The 17,773-nt window shown below is 39.7% G+C and overlaps 1 protein-coding gene across 1 annotated transcript; it reads left to right on the forward strand.

The window, feature by feature from the left end:
* Positions 1–5,590: 5,590 nt before the first annotated feature.
* LOC150041568 (THO complex subunit 7 homolog) lies at positions 5,591–17,773 on the forward strand. Its single transcript, XM_090326663.1, has 8 exons — positions 5,591–5,667; positions 7,602–7,719; positions 9,982–10,109; positions 10,405–10,491; positions 13,218–13,275; positions 14,662–14,728; positions 14,821–14,890; positions 15,826–17,773. Exons 1-8 carry the CDS (start codon positions 5,649–5,651, stop codon positions 15,891–15,893), a joined length of 615 nt encoding a protein of 204 aa, XP_090182789.1. The 5' UTR covers positions 5,591–5,648; the 3' UTR covers positions 15,894–17,773.

Raw genomic sequence — 17,773 nt, forward strand, 5'->3', positions numbered from 1 at the left:
TCACAGATAGTGCTGTAACACTTGAGCACCACTTCTGGTTTTCTGGTGACTAATTGAAGATAAGAGTCTCACCGATTTTTGGACTTTAGTGCCGGCTGGCCTAGAACCACGATCCTCACATTTCAGTCTCCTGAGAATACAGGCTTGAGCCACCAGTGCCGAGCTTTTTTTATTGCTAGTCCTGGGGCTTGAACTCAGGGCCTAGGCACTGTCCTTGGGCTTTCTCAAGGCTAGCACTCTACCACAGTGCCACTTCTGGCATTTTCTATGTATGTGGAAATGAGGAATAGAACCCAGGGCTTTGTGCATGCTAGGCAAGCACTCTACCACTAGGCATCGTTTTAACAAAATTTATAACTTAACTCCTAATCAGAAATTAAAATGTGTCCAGAATTAATGTCCCATTTGCATAGACTGGTTATATCTTGCAAGGCCGTTATGAAATGGGTTCTACTAGAAACCCCATTTTACTATCCAGAAAAGGGATTTTAAAGACTGATTTGGCTCAGGATTTGTTTGCTTGCCACACTGTATCTGTCTACTTCATGATGTATGTGTGAAGATCAAATGAGTATTGTTTTGGGTTGTTTGTGCTGGCATTTTGCTTTTTTGCTTACAACTGGTGCTCTACTACTTGAGTCTCTAGTCTAGTTTTTTTCAGGGCATTTTTTTTGAATAACAAATTTCAACTCAAGCTCTCATCTTAGCTACATCTTCACTATTCTATTTGAGCGATGTTGCTTGCCTTTTTTGTTTTCATTGTATTTTAATAGTCTTTTTTCCATAGAAAAAATGTGTCCTACATAACTGGAATGATGTCACTACACCCATCATTTTAGTGATGGAGATTGAAGCCTCACAAACTTTGAGCCTGAATAGCCTGGAATCATGATCCTCTTGATCTTAGCCTCCTGAGGAGCTAGGTTTAAAGGATTTTTTTCCAGTCCTGGGACTTGAACTCAGTGCCTGGGCACTGTCCTTGGGCTTTTTCAAGGCTATTGCTCTACCACTTGAACCACAACACCATTCCTAGCTTTCCCCCGCCCCTCTCTCTCTCTCTCTCTCTCTCTCTCTCTCTCTCTCTCTCTCTCTCTCTCTCTCTCTCTCTCTCTCTCTCTCTCTGTGTGTGTGTGTGTGTGTGTGTGTGTGTGTGTGCGTGCGTGTGTGTGGTACTGAGGAATCAAACTCAGGGTTTCATGCATGCTAGGCCAGCACTCTCTACCATTAGACTATGCTCCTAGTCCCTAAAGGATTTTTTTGATAAGACACCCAACTTTACAGCTGGCAGTAAAAACAGAAAGATTATTTTTTGTTTTGTTTTGTTTTGTTTTCCAAGTAAAAGAAAATTCACTTCCTCAACCCAAACAGAACATTCAACATGGGGAGTGTATCAGGATTGCTACTGTAAGAGTATAGGGATAAAAGACAGGGGAACATTGACCAAGACATGTGAAAGGGTATCAATGTATGTGAATTAATGCATCTTCTATCTGGCAAATATCATGTAACCCTTTTATTAATTACAATAAAAAATATTTTAAAAAAAAAGACAGGGGAATCAGACCACATGAGACTTACCACTAGGTGGCGAACAAGAGTAATTGGACTGTCTGATTTGCTGCTCCCTATGGTATCTTGGATGGAAACGGCCTAGGGCACCTTCAGGAAATGTCTTGAGCTTTATTCCTCATCCCACTCTCTCAGTTATGACTTCCTGGTGTGGTCTAAATACTCTTAAAAATAACCACATGTCATGTTTAAGCTTGGATCCAACTCTTCTATTTTAGGAAAGTACCCGGAGGGGCTTATAATAATACAGACTTCTGGGCCCCCAAAATTTGTCCAACACCCTAGTGCACTTGGAAGTCACATAAGTCAGGGATTCACATTTTAATAAGCTCTCTTGTACATTCTGACGCTCGACTTGCCCATGGGTCACAGTATCCTTGGATTTGCTTCTCAGTTTCTTCTCTGGAAGCCCCTGGTTTCCACTAAGGTCCCATCTATTCTTTACAACCTTCTACTGCCTGCAGAGGTTTCTAGGGTATTTTTTTTTCATCCACAGTTTACCAGGATTTGTTGTATGTTTTATGTGTGTGTGTGTGTGTGTGTGTGTGTGTGTGTGAGAGAGAGAGAGAGAGAGAGAGAGAGAGAGAGAGAGAGAGAGAGAGAGAGAGAGAGAGAGAGAGAGAGAGGTATATGTGTGTTTGAAGTCAGAGCCTGTCCCTTTGCTTTGCTTTTTACTCAAGGATAGTGATGTATCATTTGACATATAACTCCACTTCTGGCTTTTTGATGGTTAATTAGAGATTAGATTCACAGGCTTTCTCACCCTGGCTAGGTCTGAACTAGAATATTCAAATCTAAGCCTCCTGATTACGTTAGATTACAGGCATGAGTGATCAGAACTGGCAGCTGTGCACCTGAGCAGCTTTATCATTACTATTACTAATGGTATTCACACAGGTTAATTGGACAATTATATTGGGGTCCCATGTGTACAGTGGTTATGTCATCTGTCCTTTTATCTTTACTCTCTCCCTCCACTCCCAATCCTATTTACTTTGAACAATAGGCTTATAATAAAACAGTCATCTTATAGAGAAATTAACTTGTCCATTATAATCCAGCAGGAAAGTAACACAACCAGACTTGGGGTCACAGGACCTGTAAGGTCAGTGCTTTACCTCATTAGTATATCAAATCTTCCCCAAGGGTAGTGTTTGCAGCATGCACACACACACACATACACACACACACACACACACACACACGTGCATGCACACATGCATGCAAACTGGGTAGGGTTTCATGGAGCTCTCTCCTTTGTCAGTCATCAGTTTTGAAAAGCAGTGCACAATACTTTAAACAGGAAACAAAAACCCAGTCAAATTATCGTCCTAAGTGAAAAGGTCCACACATGTCCATGCATGGTTCAGTTAAAATGTAGGTACTATTTAATTTAGCAAGGAACAGTGAAGTAAGGTGTCAATGGGTTGGAGAGAAAGTATAGTTAGACATTCAGCTGGGTCAACCACTATGGAAAGCAGTATGGCAGTTCCTCAAAAGACTAAACATAGAGCTCCGCTATGACCCAGCAATTCCACTACTTGGCATTTACCCGATCGTCCAGAAACAAGGACATACTAAATCCACTAGCACAACAATGTTCACTGCAGCACTATTTACCATAGGAAAGATGTGGAATCAACCCAGATGCCCCTCAGTTGATGAGTGGATCAACAAGATGTGGTATTTATACACAATGGAATTCTAGGCTGCTGTCACAAAGAATGACACAGCCTCATTTGAAAGGAAATGGAAAAACTTAGAAAAATCATATTAAGTGAAGTAAGCCAGACTCAAAGGAACATAGGCTCAATAGTTTCCCTCATTTGTCATAATCACTAGAAACCTTGAGCTCTTCTAGCAGAGATTTACAATAGAACAAAACCTAGATACATAAGGCCATATAGGATGACACTAAATGAAAGGACCTCCAAGATATAGAAAGAAAAGCTATAAAATGAGTCATTGTTGTCCTTAATGTACTATGATATCTCTCATCTCTTTTGCTGTCCCTTGGTTATCTCATATTGTTACAGTATTTCACCTTATTATTTGATATATTGTATATATTCTTATTTGGTTATTTGTAATAGGATAGGGAAGGGGAAAAATAAGATGAGGGGTGAGGGTGGGGGAGGAAACAGGGGACCAAGACATGAGAAAGGGTATCAATGTTTGTGAAGTAATGCACCTTCTATCTGGTGACTATAACGTAACCCTTCTATTAATCACAATAAAATACGTGGACAAAAAAGAAATTCAGCTGGGTTTGTATTTGCGAGGGTAAGGGAGTCACAGAAAAGGTGGAACTAAGGGTGAACAAATACAACAATGGCACTATGTCTCTTCTGAGTGGTGATGAAAGGAAAAAAACTTGGAGTGAGGGAAGGAGAGACATGCTTCAATAAGAACTGTACGCATTACCTGATTCAGTTAACTGTAATCAGCGTATCACCTCTACAGTAACTAAAAATTTAAGAAAAAGAAATTCAGCTGGTTTTCAAGTTAGACAGCAGAAGCAAAAGACCAAAAATATAGATAATCACCTGGGTATGGGGTAAATGCTGTCCCATACAAGGCAACTTGATTTCATATGGGAAAAATCAGTAGAAACATTCTTCTATTTTTAATTTTTTTGTGAAGGTGAAGTAGAGGGGTTAGTGTTACATACATAAGGTAGTAAGTATACTTTTTATCAAATGTTGCTACCCGATGCCATACTGTTTTCCCACTTTTCCTCCCCCCCAAAGTTGTAAAGTTCATTTCAAACATTATCAAACATACTTCTGTGTCTACAATGTTCACTGGTAAAACACCATGGTGGGAATATTGTTTTACTCAAATTTTATCTATTTTCACATACCCAAATGGTAACCCAAGTATTTCTATGGTTTGAAATGATTTTTTTCCCTCATGTGCTAGTCTTGGGGCTTGAGCTCAGGGCCTGGGCACTGTCCCTGAGCTTTTTTGCTGAGGAGTAACATTCTATCATTTGAGGTACAGCTCCACTTCTGGTTTTTTTTACTGGTTGATTGTAGATAAAGAGTCTCAGAGACTTTCTGGGTTGGAGCCACAATTTTCAGACCTCACTATCTTTAGTAGCTACGATTATAGGCTTGAGTCACTGGCATCCGGTGATGGCTCAAAATCTTAATTAATAAAGCATGTCTGGAGCCGGGCACTGGTGGCTGATGCTTGTAATCGTAGCTCTTGAGGAGGCTGAGATCTGAGGATTGCAGTTAAAAGCCAGACCAGGCAGGATAGTCCATAAGAGTCTTATCTACAATTAAGTGCTCAAAGTGCTCACGTGTTAGGGAAGCATAGGTTTGAGCAAAAAGGATTAGACGGCATCTAGATTGTGAGTTCCAGTCCCAATACGAACAAACATTCAGACACACAAAAGAGGATGCCAGGCACCAATGGCACGAATGGAGTGTAATCCTAGTGATTCAGGAAGATGTTGATAATAAGGATGGCGATTTGAAGACAGCCAGGGCAGAAAAGTCTGTCAAATTCTTATCTTTAATTAACCACTCAAAAAAAAAAAAAAAAGGAGGGGAGACTCAGAAAAAAAAAAAACAAAAAACAGAACTGGAGCTATAGTGCACGTAGTAGAGCGCTGGTTTTGAGCAAAAGAACTCAACAGAGACCAGGCTCTGGGGTCAAGTCCCAGGATTGACACACACATATATACAGGAGAAAAAAAAAAACCTCACCCCCCCCTCACCCTCCTCAGCCCGCCCCACTTCCCGCTTCCCGCTTCGCGTCTCCCCCAACCCTGGCGGCGCTCTGTTTTACGCCAGGTCGGAAAAATCCTCGTGAACTACCAGAGTGGCGCAGCTTCCGGATTGGGGCGGAGTAATTTGAGCGATGGGTGGAGCCGTTAACAGCTGCAGCCAGTAAGAACCAGTCACAGTGTAGCTGATACCGCCCATGGGAAATACAGCAGCAAAGGCGCGCTATAACGCCTGCGCAGTTTCGGGCAGCAGCGGCCATTGGTGCCTCCGCCTCCTAGGGAGTCCGGTGCATTGTGGGAGTTTGACCTTCGCCGCCGGCGGGAAGACACCATTGAAGACGCCATGGGGACTTCAACGGATGGTGAGGCTCGCTTGCTTCGTATTTCCACTCCCGCTTCCTTATGTCTTTGTGGAGGGCTTCTCAGGCAGTTATGTCCCAAACTCTTGCGCTTTTAGACCCCAGGGCTTCTGTCTGGGACGCCGGACCAACATGGCTGCTACCCCAGCCTGATGCCCGGTTCAGAGTCCCTTGGAGTAGCGCGAACGTTTCCTGGCTGGTGCGAGCGGGTCGGCAGGAAGCGGGGCGTGGTAGCTGAGAAGTTTGGGCTGTCATGTGATATGGGGAGAAAAAACGAAATTGAGGTTTATTAGGAGAGCACTTAAAAGAAACACAATAAAAGATTGCTCGGACTGCAGCGCGCCAAGACAGTTCACTGTGGTTTTTAACACCCTGAGTTCTTTTCAGATTGGCTCTTACTTGGTGTGGACCCTTATTGATTGGCTGTTTCTTCCTGGATAAGTGGGTTGGCTTTGAATTTCTAACGGGAATATCTCAGCTTTGTTTTCCATTATATCTAGCCTTTTTTGGGAGATGAGCTAATCTGGACATGGCGTTCTTCCGTTGCCTGCCTTTTTGTTGCTTTTTGTTTTCTTTGCTGTCTACAGTGTCTCCTTTAAAAAGTGTGTGTAGTGGGGGGGCCGGGAGTTTGGCCTAGTCGTACAGTGCTTGCCTAGCATGCATGAAGACCGGAGAAAAAAAGCCAAGAATTGTGCTGTGGCTGAAGTGGTACAGCTTTAGCCTTGAGAAAGCCCAAGGACAGTGCTCAGGCCCTGAGCTCAAGCCCAGGACTGGCAAAAAAAAGTTTTCAATCCACTTTTTGAAAACTAAATGAGTGTAGCTGGACTGGCATTCCAGGTGGAGAAACGTGTGGAAGTTGCTAAATATGACAGGATTCAAAGACGAAAAGTGTTGATTAGAAGTTAGAAGATTAAGAACCTTGGATTTTTTTTTCTGCCAGTCCTAGACCTAGGGCTCAGGGCCTGAGCACTGTCCTTGAACTTTCTCATGCCTAGAGCTCTAGCACTTGAGCCTCAGCACCACTCCTGGCTTTTTTCTATGTATGTACGACCAGGGAATCGAACCCAAAGTCTTCCTGCATGCTAGGCAAGCACTCTACCACTAGGCCAAAGTCCGGCCCACCTTGGATTTTTTCTAACAGCCACAGATTTTACATGACAATAAGGAAGCCACTTGAGCATTGGTATGCTGTTTTCTTTTTTTCTTTTTTCTGCCAGTCCTGGACTTGAGCTCAGGTCCTGAGCACTGTCCTTGGACTTTCTGAAGGCTAGTGCTCTACCATCTTGAGCCATAGTGCCACTTCCGGTTTTCTGCTAGTTAGTTGGAGATAAGAGTTTCACTTTGTACCTACATTGGCTTTGAACCTTGATCCTCAGATCTCAGACTCTTAAGTAGCCAGGATTACATGTGTGAGCATCTGGCGCTAGGCAAGTATTTTTTTTTTTTTGTGGATCATGGGGCTTGAACTAGGCCTGAGCTCTGTCCTTGTGCTCTTCAGCTCAAGTCTACTGCCCTATCCCTTGGCCTAGGCGCTGTCCCTGAGCTCTTCAGCTCAAGGCTACCACCCTACTCTTGAGCCAACCCCACTTCCCATTTTCTAGAGATAAGAGTCTTAGGTCCTTTTGTGCCGGGGCTGGCTTTGAACCTTGATCCTCAGATCTCAACCTCCTGAGTAGCTAGGATTACAGGCATGAGCCACTATGCTGGTCGTAATTTGTTTTTTGAATGAGCAAGTTGGGTAGTGCTATTAGATTTCTGTCCTTGAATGTTACCAAGGACCAAATGGTGTTAGCATACATTGGTAACAAGTTTCATTGTGATAGTCCCATAAATGTTCACTGTATACTTTGAGCAAGTTTACCCCTCCTTTATGTCTGTATTCCCCTTTACCCCTTTCAGATGATCATTTTAATTCACACTGGCTTTCTTTCCTTCAGATGAAGTGATACGGAAGCGTCTCCTAATTGATGGAGACGGCGCCGGTGATGATCGGAGAATTAATCTGCTAGTGAAAAGTTTTGTTAAATGGTGCAACTCTGGATCCCATGAAGAAGGGTACCTTATTTCTCAGTTATTTCTATTTTTTTGTGTCTGAGACTGGGATTTGAACTGGGTATCTTATACTTTTGCTCATTGGCTGTTGCTCTATCATCTAAGCCGTGCCTCCAATGCTTCTTTTTGTTTATCAGTGTCCTGTTGTAATTTCATTGAGTTTCTACATTATTTCTTTATCCTTAAATGCCAGTGAAATTAACATTTTTTTCTTTTTTGGCCAGTCCCGGGGTTTGAGCACAGGGCTTTGTTACTGTTCTTGGGTTTTCTCAAGCCTAATATTCTACCAACTTGAGCCATAGCACCATTTCCGGCTTCTGTGTATGTGGTTTGTGTATGTGGTACCAAGGAATTGAACCCAGGGCTTCATGCATGCTAGGCAGGCACTCTACTAGTAGGCCACGCTCCCAGACCAAACTTTTTTTTTCCAACACATTTTAACATAAATAGAAATTTTGATTAATCAAAAGTAAACTTTAATTTTTTTGTCTCAGTCCTGGGGCTTGAATTCAGACTCTGGATGATATCCCTGAACTTTTTGACTCAAGGCTAACTCTTCAAGTGCTTGAGCCACAAGTCAATCCACTTCTGGCTTTTTTGATGGTTAATTGAAGAAGAATGTTAGGGACTTTATACCCAGGCTGGCTTTGAACTGCATTCATCAGATCTCAGCCTCCTGAGGAGGTAGGATTACAGGGGTGAGCCATCAGTGCCTGGCACAAACTTAGTAGTTTTTTTTTGGGGGGGGGGAGGTACAAGGTCTTGCTATATAGACCAGGCTAGTGCTAGTTTTGATCTTAAAATCCTTCTGACTCATAATTGCTAGCACTGAGATTACAGGTAAGTGACACTATATCTGGCTAACTGCGTGTGTGTGTGTGTGTGTGTGTGTGTGTGTGTGTGTGTGTGTGTGTGTGTGTGTGTATGTGTGTGTGACAGACAGATAAACAGAGACAGAAAATAAAGAGAATATAAATACTTGGGGATGGCAGAACTATGATTTGAACAGATGGTCTTTTGCTTGCTAGGCTTGTGCTCTTCTACCTGAGTCATACTCCAGCCCTTTTTTATTTTAGTTGTTTTTTTCTTTCTGTCAGTTGTGGGGCTTGAATTCAGGGCCTGAGCCCTGTCCCTGAACTCTTCAACTCAAGGCCTACTCCTAGAGCCACAGCACCACTTCTGGTTTTCAAGTTAATTGAAGACTCTCACAGACTTTTGAGTGCCATGGCTGGCTCTGAACTGAGATCCTCAGATATCAGTCTTGAGTAGCTAGGATTATATGCGTGGGCCATCATGTCTCTTCAAGGCCCATGTAGACAATGAGTCTTCTACCTATAACCCTTGGTGTAGGTGGAATTTTGGGTGTGATACTCATACCTAGATTATTGATTCACATGAGATATTCCTAATTCCCCCCATGCTAGCCTGGCCTCAAATGAAGATCATATAAACTCTTAAGTCTTCTTCTATCTGGGATTATTATGGGCCTGAGCCATCATAACCAGTCTTTTTTTCTGTGCCGGTCCTGGGGCTTGAACTCAGGGCCTGAGCACTGAGTGCTTTTCCTCAAAGCTAGTACTCTGCCACTTGAGCTACAGCATCACGTCTGGCTTTTTCTATGTATATGGTACCAGGGAATTGAACCTGGGTCTTTGTGCATGCTAGGTAAGCACTCTACCACTAGGCCAAACTCCCGGCCCCTATGTGTATATTTTTAGCAGATTTTCTTTTGTTGGTCCTTGGGCTTGAACTCTGGGCTGTGGCACTGTCCCTCAGCTCTTCAGCTCAAGGACAGTGCTCTACCACTTGAGCCACAGAGCCGCTTCCGATTTTCTGGTAGTTAATTGGCGATAGGAGTCTCATAGACTTTCATGCCTGGGGTGGCTTTGAACCACAATCCTCAGATCTCAGCCTCCTGAGTAGGTAGGATTACAGGCATGTGCCACCGGTGCCCTGCTTAACAGATTTTTTTTTTTCCTCATGCGGATTCACTTTCCACATAAAGGTAATTGAAACATGGAGAAGAAGAGTTGCTTGAATTAAGCCTATTTTGATAAGAATAATACTGTCATCTTTCACTTGTTAAAAGCAATTTATAACACCAAGTATACCATATTTAAATAAAATATAAAGGACAGGTATTGTATTCTAATTCTAGTTAATTGAAATATGATTCTCTCAAGACTTGTTATAATTTAATTAGCAAATCTTTACCTGTGTTATAATCGCTGGACTTTAGCAAAAATATTTATCTTCTTTCATTAGATATGGCCAGTACCAACGTATGCTGAGCACCTTGTCTCAATGTGAATTTTCAATGGGCAAAACTTTGCTGGTGTATGATATGAATCTCAGAGAAATGGAAAATTATGAAAAGATTTACAAAGAAATAGGTAAAGAAAGTTAAAGTAATCAATGTTTTTTGCTTTTATTTCAGTAGTCTAAAGGAAAATGCTAATATTTTTCTTTGGTTAGTAAAAGAATAACAATTAAAATTATAATAGAATCCAGTAAATGTTAGCTAGAAAAAAGATCACTCAATTATGATATAGTGCTCTGGGTTACAATTTCTCTAGTGCTAGTGTCTGTTAGCAATAAAACTTCAAATTAGAAACACATTTTTAAATTGAAAACCAATGGAGAATGTGTGTGTTGTTCTGATTATCTTTAAAAACCCTTTTTATGTAGAAGGTAATATTGCTGAAGCACATAAAAAAATTGCTGAGTGCAAAAAGGAAATTCTTCAAGCAAAAAGAATACGGAAGAATCGCCAAGGTAAGGGAATGAGGTTGTTGTTGTACAAATGATTTTATTACCTTCTGCCGTTTTCATTCAGTTCTTATTATTATGAAATAAAATCTATACTGAGTGTCCATTTAGTTATAAATAAGAATTAATAGCTATGTTTAATTCTTAAGCTATGTTCTTTAAAATAGAGAAGGAAGAGTGTGCTGGGTTTTTTTTACGAATTATATTGAACTAATTTTTCTTAGTATTAAATTGTTATTCTCTTCAGATTATTTTGTTTGTTTATTAATTTATCATCAGTCATGGGGCTTGAACTTGAAGCCTGACAGTATCCCAGGCCCACTTTCAGTTTTCTGGTGGTTAATTAGAGATAAGATTCTCACTGATAATTCTCCCCAGCATGGCTATGAACCATGATCCTCACATCTCAGCCTCATGAGTCACTTGGATTATGGGTATGAACCACCAGCACCCAGCTCTTCAGATTCTTTAGTCTAAAAAGTGTTGTAGCTGGGGCCAGGAGAGTGCTTGCCTAACATGCATGAAGACTTGGGTTCTATTCCTCGGTGCCACATACATAGGAAAAAAGCTGGAAGTGTGGTGCTGTAGCCTTGAGAAAGCCAAAGGGCAGTACTTACACCCTGAGTTCAAGCCCCAGGACTGCAGTTAGTCAGCAAAGGTGATTTTTATAAATATACTACAATTGATTGTTTTTTAATGGAGGTTACTTTTTTTTCAACAACAAGTTCAGGAAGTTTTTAGTATGTACAAAATAAGCAAATATTTATATGTTATTTAGAAAAAGGCCATAGTAGCTGGGTACCTTGTTGGCTCATGCCTGTAATCCTAGCTACTCAAGAGGCTGAGATCTGAGGATCAAGTTTCAAAGCCAGCCTGGGCACAAGAGGACCTGAGACTCTTATCTCCAATTAACTTCTAGAAAATGGAAATGGGGCTTGGTTCAAGGGTAGCTTTGAGCTGAAAAGCTCAGGGACTGTGCCCAGGCCTAATTCAAGCCCCATGACCCACACAAAAAAAGAACAAGGTTAAAGTCTCTGTTGGTTTTCAATTAGGCTATGCTACTGTCTGGTTCATAAAATCTTCCAGAATGATTTTTTTCAGGCAATATTTGAAGCTAGTTAGGTTCTCTACCACATAAGCTATGCCCAAAGCCCTCATAAAATGATTTTTAATGAAAGGGGTATTGCTCTTCCTATAATGTGATTTGAAAAAGTAAAAATAAAAACGTTGTATAAAGCTAGACGTGATGGCTCACGCCTGTAATCCTAGCTACTCAGGAGGCTGAGATCTGAGGATCACTGTTTAAAGCCAGTCCTGGCACTAAAGGGCACTGAAGACCGTGAGACTCTTTTTTTTTTTTTTTTTTTTTTTTTATTTGCCAGTCCTGGGCTTGAGCTCAGGGCCTGAGCACTATCCTTGGACTTTCTCAAGGCTAGAGCTCTACCACTTGAGCCTCAGCACCACTTCTGGCTTTTTTCTATGTTTGTGGTACCAAGGAATCGAACCCGGGCCTTCGTGCATGCTAGGCAAGCACTTTAACCACTAAGCCAAACTCCCGGCCCCATCGTGAGACTCTTTATCATCAGTTGAGCACTAAAAAACCAGAAGTGGTGCCATGGCTCAAGGAGTAGGACAATACCCTTGAGCTGAAGAGATCAGGGACAATGCTCTGGCCCAGAGTAAAAGCCCTAGGAGCAACAACTACAACAACAAAAAACGGTATATAATCACAACTATGATAATTATATGAAAAACTAGAAAGGAAATGTTATTAATTGTATGATGGCTGTAGGTTTTTATGGCTTAGATTATTTTCTTCAGTTGTTTGGTTTTTTGTACTGCAAAAAATTATTTAAGGGCCAGGAGTTTGACCTTGGTAGAATGCTTGCCTAGCATGCTCAAAAACCTTGATTTGATTCCTTGGCACCACATACATAGAAACAGCCAGAAATGGTGCTGTTGTGGCTCAAGTGGTAGAACTCTAGCTTTGAGAAAGCCCAAGGACAGTGCTCAACGCCCTGAACTCAAGCCTGGGACTGGTAAAAAAAATATTTAAAAGACCAATTTTATTGAATATGCTAAGTTCTTTAGTGAACTAATAAGATGGCAATTTTATTTGTTTTTAAAAATTGGCTTTAGCCTCATGTAAAATTTGTTCCCTGAGGTTTTATGTGTGGGGGTACTAACATTTGAATTCAGGACCTCAAATGCACACTCAGCTCTCTTGGTCATGGCTAGTGCTCTACTGCTTGAGCCATACCTCAAGCCCAACTTTTGGCCAGTTACTTGGAGATAGAATCTCTGTAGACTTTTCTCTTCTGTCTAGCTTTAAACTTCAAACCTATCCAGGGCATGTGAATGAGAAAACAGGAGTAGAACTTCAAATTCCCAGCTTGAAACACTTTGATAAGCTCTCCATATCATTTTCTTCGTTTCTTTTCTCTTTTTTTTTTTGCCAGTTCTGGGCCTTGAGCTCAGGGCCTAGTCACTATCCTTGGGCTTTCTCAAGGCTAGCCCTCTACTGCTTGAGCCATAGCACCACTTCCAGCTTGTTCTGTCTATGTTGTTACCGAGGAATCAAACCTAGGGCTCCATGCAAATACTCTACCAGTATGCCGCACTCTTTATATACGAGGAAAGTGATTTGACATTTATGATGTTATATATTTTGTGTGGATAAGTGAAGTTCCAGAATAACCTTTAATTTCATAAATATTCTTTTATCATTTTAGAATATGATGCTTTGGCAAAAGTGATCCAGCGTCATCCAGATAGGCATCAGACATTAAAGTAAGATTAACGCTTTCAAGAACTAGCCTGTGCTTTTTATTTTTATAGAGCTATGTAATAGGTGTCAAAGGAGTCACTTTCAGTATTATATACTCTGTGTGTGGGGGGGGTGTCCATGTGTCCGTCCTGGGGCATGAACTCAGGGCATGAACTCAGGGCCTGAAACGTGTCCCTGAGCTTTTTTGCGCAAGGTTAGCATTACGTTTTGTGTTTTGTGAAACTTTGGAAGCTGATGATTTCTTCTTAAATTGCAAATAAGTACAATTTTCATTAAAATACACTTTTTTCACTAAAAGTACACATTTCTTTCGGTAGAAAGAAATAAGGGGTTGAACTCGGTATGTGTATTGTCCCTAAGCTTTTTATGGTCAAGGCTAGCATTTTATACTTGAGCCACATATCTACTTGCTTTTCTGTTGGTTCTTTGGAGATAAGAGTCACAAGGTCATTCCTGCAAGACTGGCTTCAAAGCATGATCTTCAGAGCTCAGCCTCCTGAGTAGCTAGGATTATAGGCATGAGCCACTGGTGCTAGGCTACTTTTCAGTATTATATATTCTAACACTGATGGTCTATAAGTCCTTTTCTTTGTTTACCCTTGCTACTTATTGGTCTAAAATAAATGTATACAGTGAACCTCAATAGGTATAATACTAAATGACAAAAAGAAACACCCGAAGCATGTGTAGGGGCTTATGCCAGTAATCCAAGCTACTTATGTAGAGATGGGGCGGATAGCAACACCCCATCTTAACAAACAACATTCAAGAGGCATAGGTAGGAGGATCATGGTTTAAAGCCTACCCAGGCAAAACATGAGAAAAAGAGATTAGGGAATAGGGGAAAACGATGCTTCACATTTTATTTCTTTTTCAAAAAAGGTTTAATGTTAGTATGATATCAGTTTTTGAGTTTATTGTCTTATCTGTTTTCCTTTAATTTTTTTAATTTAAAAGTATACTTTTTCTGGGTGCTGTTGGTTCATGCCTGTAATCCTAACTACTCAGGAGTCTGAGATCTGAGGACTGTGGTTTGAAATCAGCCCAGACAGGAAAGTCCAGTTAACCATCCATCATAAAACTGGAAGTAGTGCTGTGCTTCAAGGGGTAGATTGCTAGCCTTGAGCACTAAAGCTCAGCGACAGCCCATAGGCTCCAAGTTCAAGGCCCAAGACCAGAAGAATAGAGTGTAGTTTTAATGAAAATCCTGCATACTTAAGAGTTAAAAAGAAATCATCCTCTTCCAAGGTGTCACAAAACATAATGCTGTAACTGAATATTTTAATTTTTAAAATACTCTTTAATAGCTGCAGCATTTGATATATTTGCTGTAAATTCTCTTCCAACACGTATCATAATATAAGAACCTATTGTTTTTCCCCCCTCAGGGAACTAGAGGCTCTGGGCAAAGAATTAGAACATCTTTCACATATTAAAGAAAGTGTTGAAGATAAGGTACTTTGTGTATATATATGTATATACATATACATCTTAATATTTTTGTGTTTGTGTTTATAGACCAACTAATTTGTTTTTTGTTAATTCAGCTGGAATTGAGGCGCAAACAGTTTCATGTTCTTCTTAGTACTATCCATGAACTTCAACAAACATTGGAAAGTAAGTAGAAACAATTGGAATGCATGTTTATGAAGATTTTTTAAATGATTGAGTTCACCTTTTGGAATGTACATGTTGTAATAAAGATACCTACCATTTCTGAGTAGAAATATAACTGGATAACATTAGAAGACAGTCACTTGCTTAACTTTCCAAATACATGTAGAAGAGTCTCATTATGTAGCAATATACAATTGAACTATATATCTAGTAGTTTAAGAAAAATCTGGGAGATTGGGTGCTTTTCTTGGTTTTCTATAGTTTATGACTATAAAATAATTCAGGACCCAGGCAGGAAATAAGTAATCACTGTATGAAGAAGATTTGACATCAAGTGAATAGTAGATGCTTAGAAGATTTGAAGACTTAGTCTTCATATTAACTGTAGCAAATTTGAAATTTCTATTACCTGCTCTCTGGTTGTTTACCCCCAAAAGCCTAAATCCTGGGCTGATTTTTTTACTGAAATCTAAATCTAAATGCAAACTTTAAATTTTGGTACAATTAATAATAAAAACTATTTTAAAGGCAAGCCTTTATTTGGACCGTTGTACTTATGGCCTGCCATTTTGCCATATGTGCTTCGAATGTTTTAACTAATAAAAGATAAAAATGTCTACTGGATATACATGTCATCCTAGCTATTCAAGAGATAGATCTGAGGATTGCACTTCAAAGATAACTCAGGCAGGACAGTCTATGATACTCATATCTCCCAATTAAGCACCAAAAAGTCAGAAGTGAAACTATGGCTCAAGTGGTAAGAGTATTAGCCTTGACTTAGAACAAAAAGTCTCAAGGACAGAACCCAAACCTTGAATTCAGACCCCAGGACTGGCACTAAAAAATGAAAGGTAAAAATGTTTTCATGTATACACTAAAGAAAAAATTTAGGTAAAGATAACTAAGGTTGTATGTATTTTTCTCAATTGCAGGTGATGAGAAGCTGTCGGAGGGAGAAGAAGGTGAAGAAACTTTCATGGATATAGAACCTAAGTCATAGACAGGCTAGTTACTCATTCCCAAGAGTATTAAGATAGCTATATGATTGTGGTGTATTTAGAATTTGTTATATTCTTGAAATATTTAGTTTTGGTAGTGAAATATTTTAGTTTTAAATATTTACATTTTCATATTCACACAAAAAATGATTTCATTGTATATTTGGTTTTATTGAAATGAGATTGTCTGTTATTGTACTGTAGTTTGAACTTAGGGCCTTGCATTTGCTGGGCAGGTACTTTACCATGTGAATTTCAACTCTCACCTGTATTTTTTATCCTTCCCCACCCTTTTCTTTTTATTGGTACCGGAGGTTGAACTCAGGACTCGGGGCTACCTGTTCTTGCTCTGCTTTCTTGCTCAAGAGTGAGCCATGCCTACAGTCCAGAATTTTTTACTGCTTAGTTGAAGATGGAGTTTTCTAGATTTTTTTTTTAATTCAGGATTCTTTTGAACTGTAATCCTCAGATATCAGCTTTTTGAGTAGGGCAGGTTGCAGTCCTGAACCACCAGAACCCAGCTCAATTTTTGGTCTTAAAAGTAGGAAATAACATCTAAAAATGTTTTAAAGTTGCATGATTTTGTTCCTTACCACTCTAGGTAGTTTTTGGTAACATTTATAGTTTTATAAAGAAAGATTGTAAGAAGGTGGCGTTTTTGGTATGTATATGAGGTAGTAAAGTACATGAATAAAGCTTTGGGGGACCCAGAACCTATAAACTATATGCATGATACTTGTATATTCCTTGTGGGAAAGGGTTCCATGATGTTGGGGATTGCTGATTTAAGAGATAAATCTTCAGTATTTTATACTTGAGTATTAAATGCTAGTAATAAATTTTAGTATTTTTTAAATTTAATTTTATTTTAATGTATAGAGGGGTTACAGTTATATTCGCCAGATAGAAGGTGCATTACTTCTCACACATTGATAACCCTCTCATGTTTTTGTCCTCATTTCCCTTCCCCCACCCCCTCCTAAATTTTAGTATTTTAATACTTGCTTTAGTATGTAACACTGGAGAAACATGGTTAAGTGTTTTGTTATTTTTTTCTATGTGGTTCCTTAAAATCTGTATTATTAGAAAAGTAATAGAATAAAGAGTTGTTTGAAGTAAAAAGCTTAGATTTTGTTGCATATGATGTCATAAGAATTATAAAAATTACGCCAAAGCTAAGACAATAGTAATTTTCTTAACTGTTGGATGACATGTACAGAACTATGTCCATTTATTTTAGATTATGACACTTGAATGAATCACACTTCAGTAATGTTTGGTTTATAATTTTTTGTTTCCTGGGGTTTGAACTCGGGCTGAGTATTGTCCCTAGCTTTTTGTGTAAGGCTAACACTCTACCACTTGAACCATATGTCCACGTCCAGCTTTCTGGTAATTAATTGGAGGTAAGATTTTCCACAGACTTTCCTGACCAGGCTGACTATGAACTGCCATCCTATCTTAGCCTCCTGAGTAGCTACGATTACAGGTATGAACCACTGTTGTAACAGCTCATTTTTTTGTAATTTCAATAAGATATTTTATCTTTTAAAATGAAGCTTAAATTAGCTTATTATTAGTTATACGGAAAGTGCCCTAATTCCTTTAAATAATTAATTCTGATTTTATCTAGTAAGTCACAGAGAAATTTCTTTTTTTTCTGATTTTTTTTTTTGCCAATCCTGGGCCTTGAACTCAGGGACTGAGCACTGTACTTGGGTTGAGAAATTTCTTTATAGAATCATTATACCCTATATAAGTATCTATTTTTCAGTGAACCATGGTTTAGTGGCAGAGCTCCAGACTAGCTAGAGTGAACATTCCTAAGTTCAAACCCTAGTACCACAAAAAACTTATAAAATAAAATTTGCTTATGTGTTCT

The sequence above is a fragment of the Megascapheus bottae genome, chromosome X (genome assembly GCF_031878675.1).
Source record: "Megascapheus bottae isolate mThoBot1 chromosome X, mThoBot2.hap1, whole genome shotgun sequence".
Lineage (NCBI taxonomy): Eukaryota > Metazoa > Chordata > Mammalia > Rodentia > Geomyidae > Megascapheus > Megascapheus bottae.

Excerpts from the sequence above, each read along its gene's own strand:
- LOC150041568 (XM_090326663.1), top strand. Across the intron at positions 10,110-10,404 it reads AAAGATTTACAAAGAAATAG|AAGGTAATATTGCTGAAGCA; the intron begins GTAAAGAAAGTT and ends CTTTTTATGTAG. Across the intron at positions 10,492-13,217 it reads AATACGGAAGAATCGCCAAG|AATATGATGCTTTGGCAAAA; the intron begins GTAAGGGAATGA and ends TTATCATTTTAG.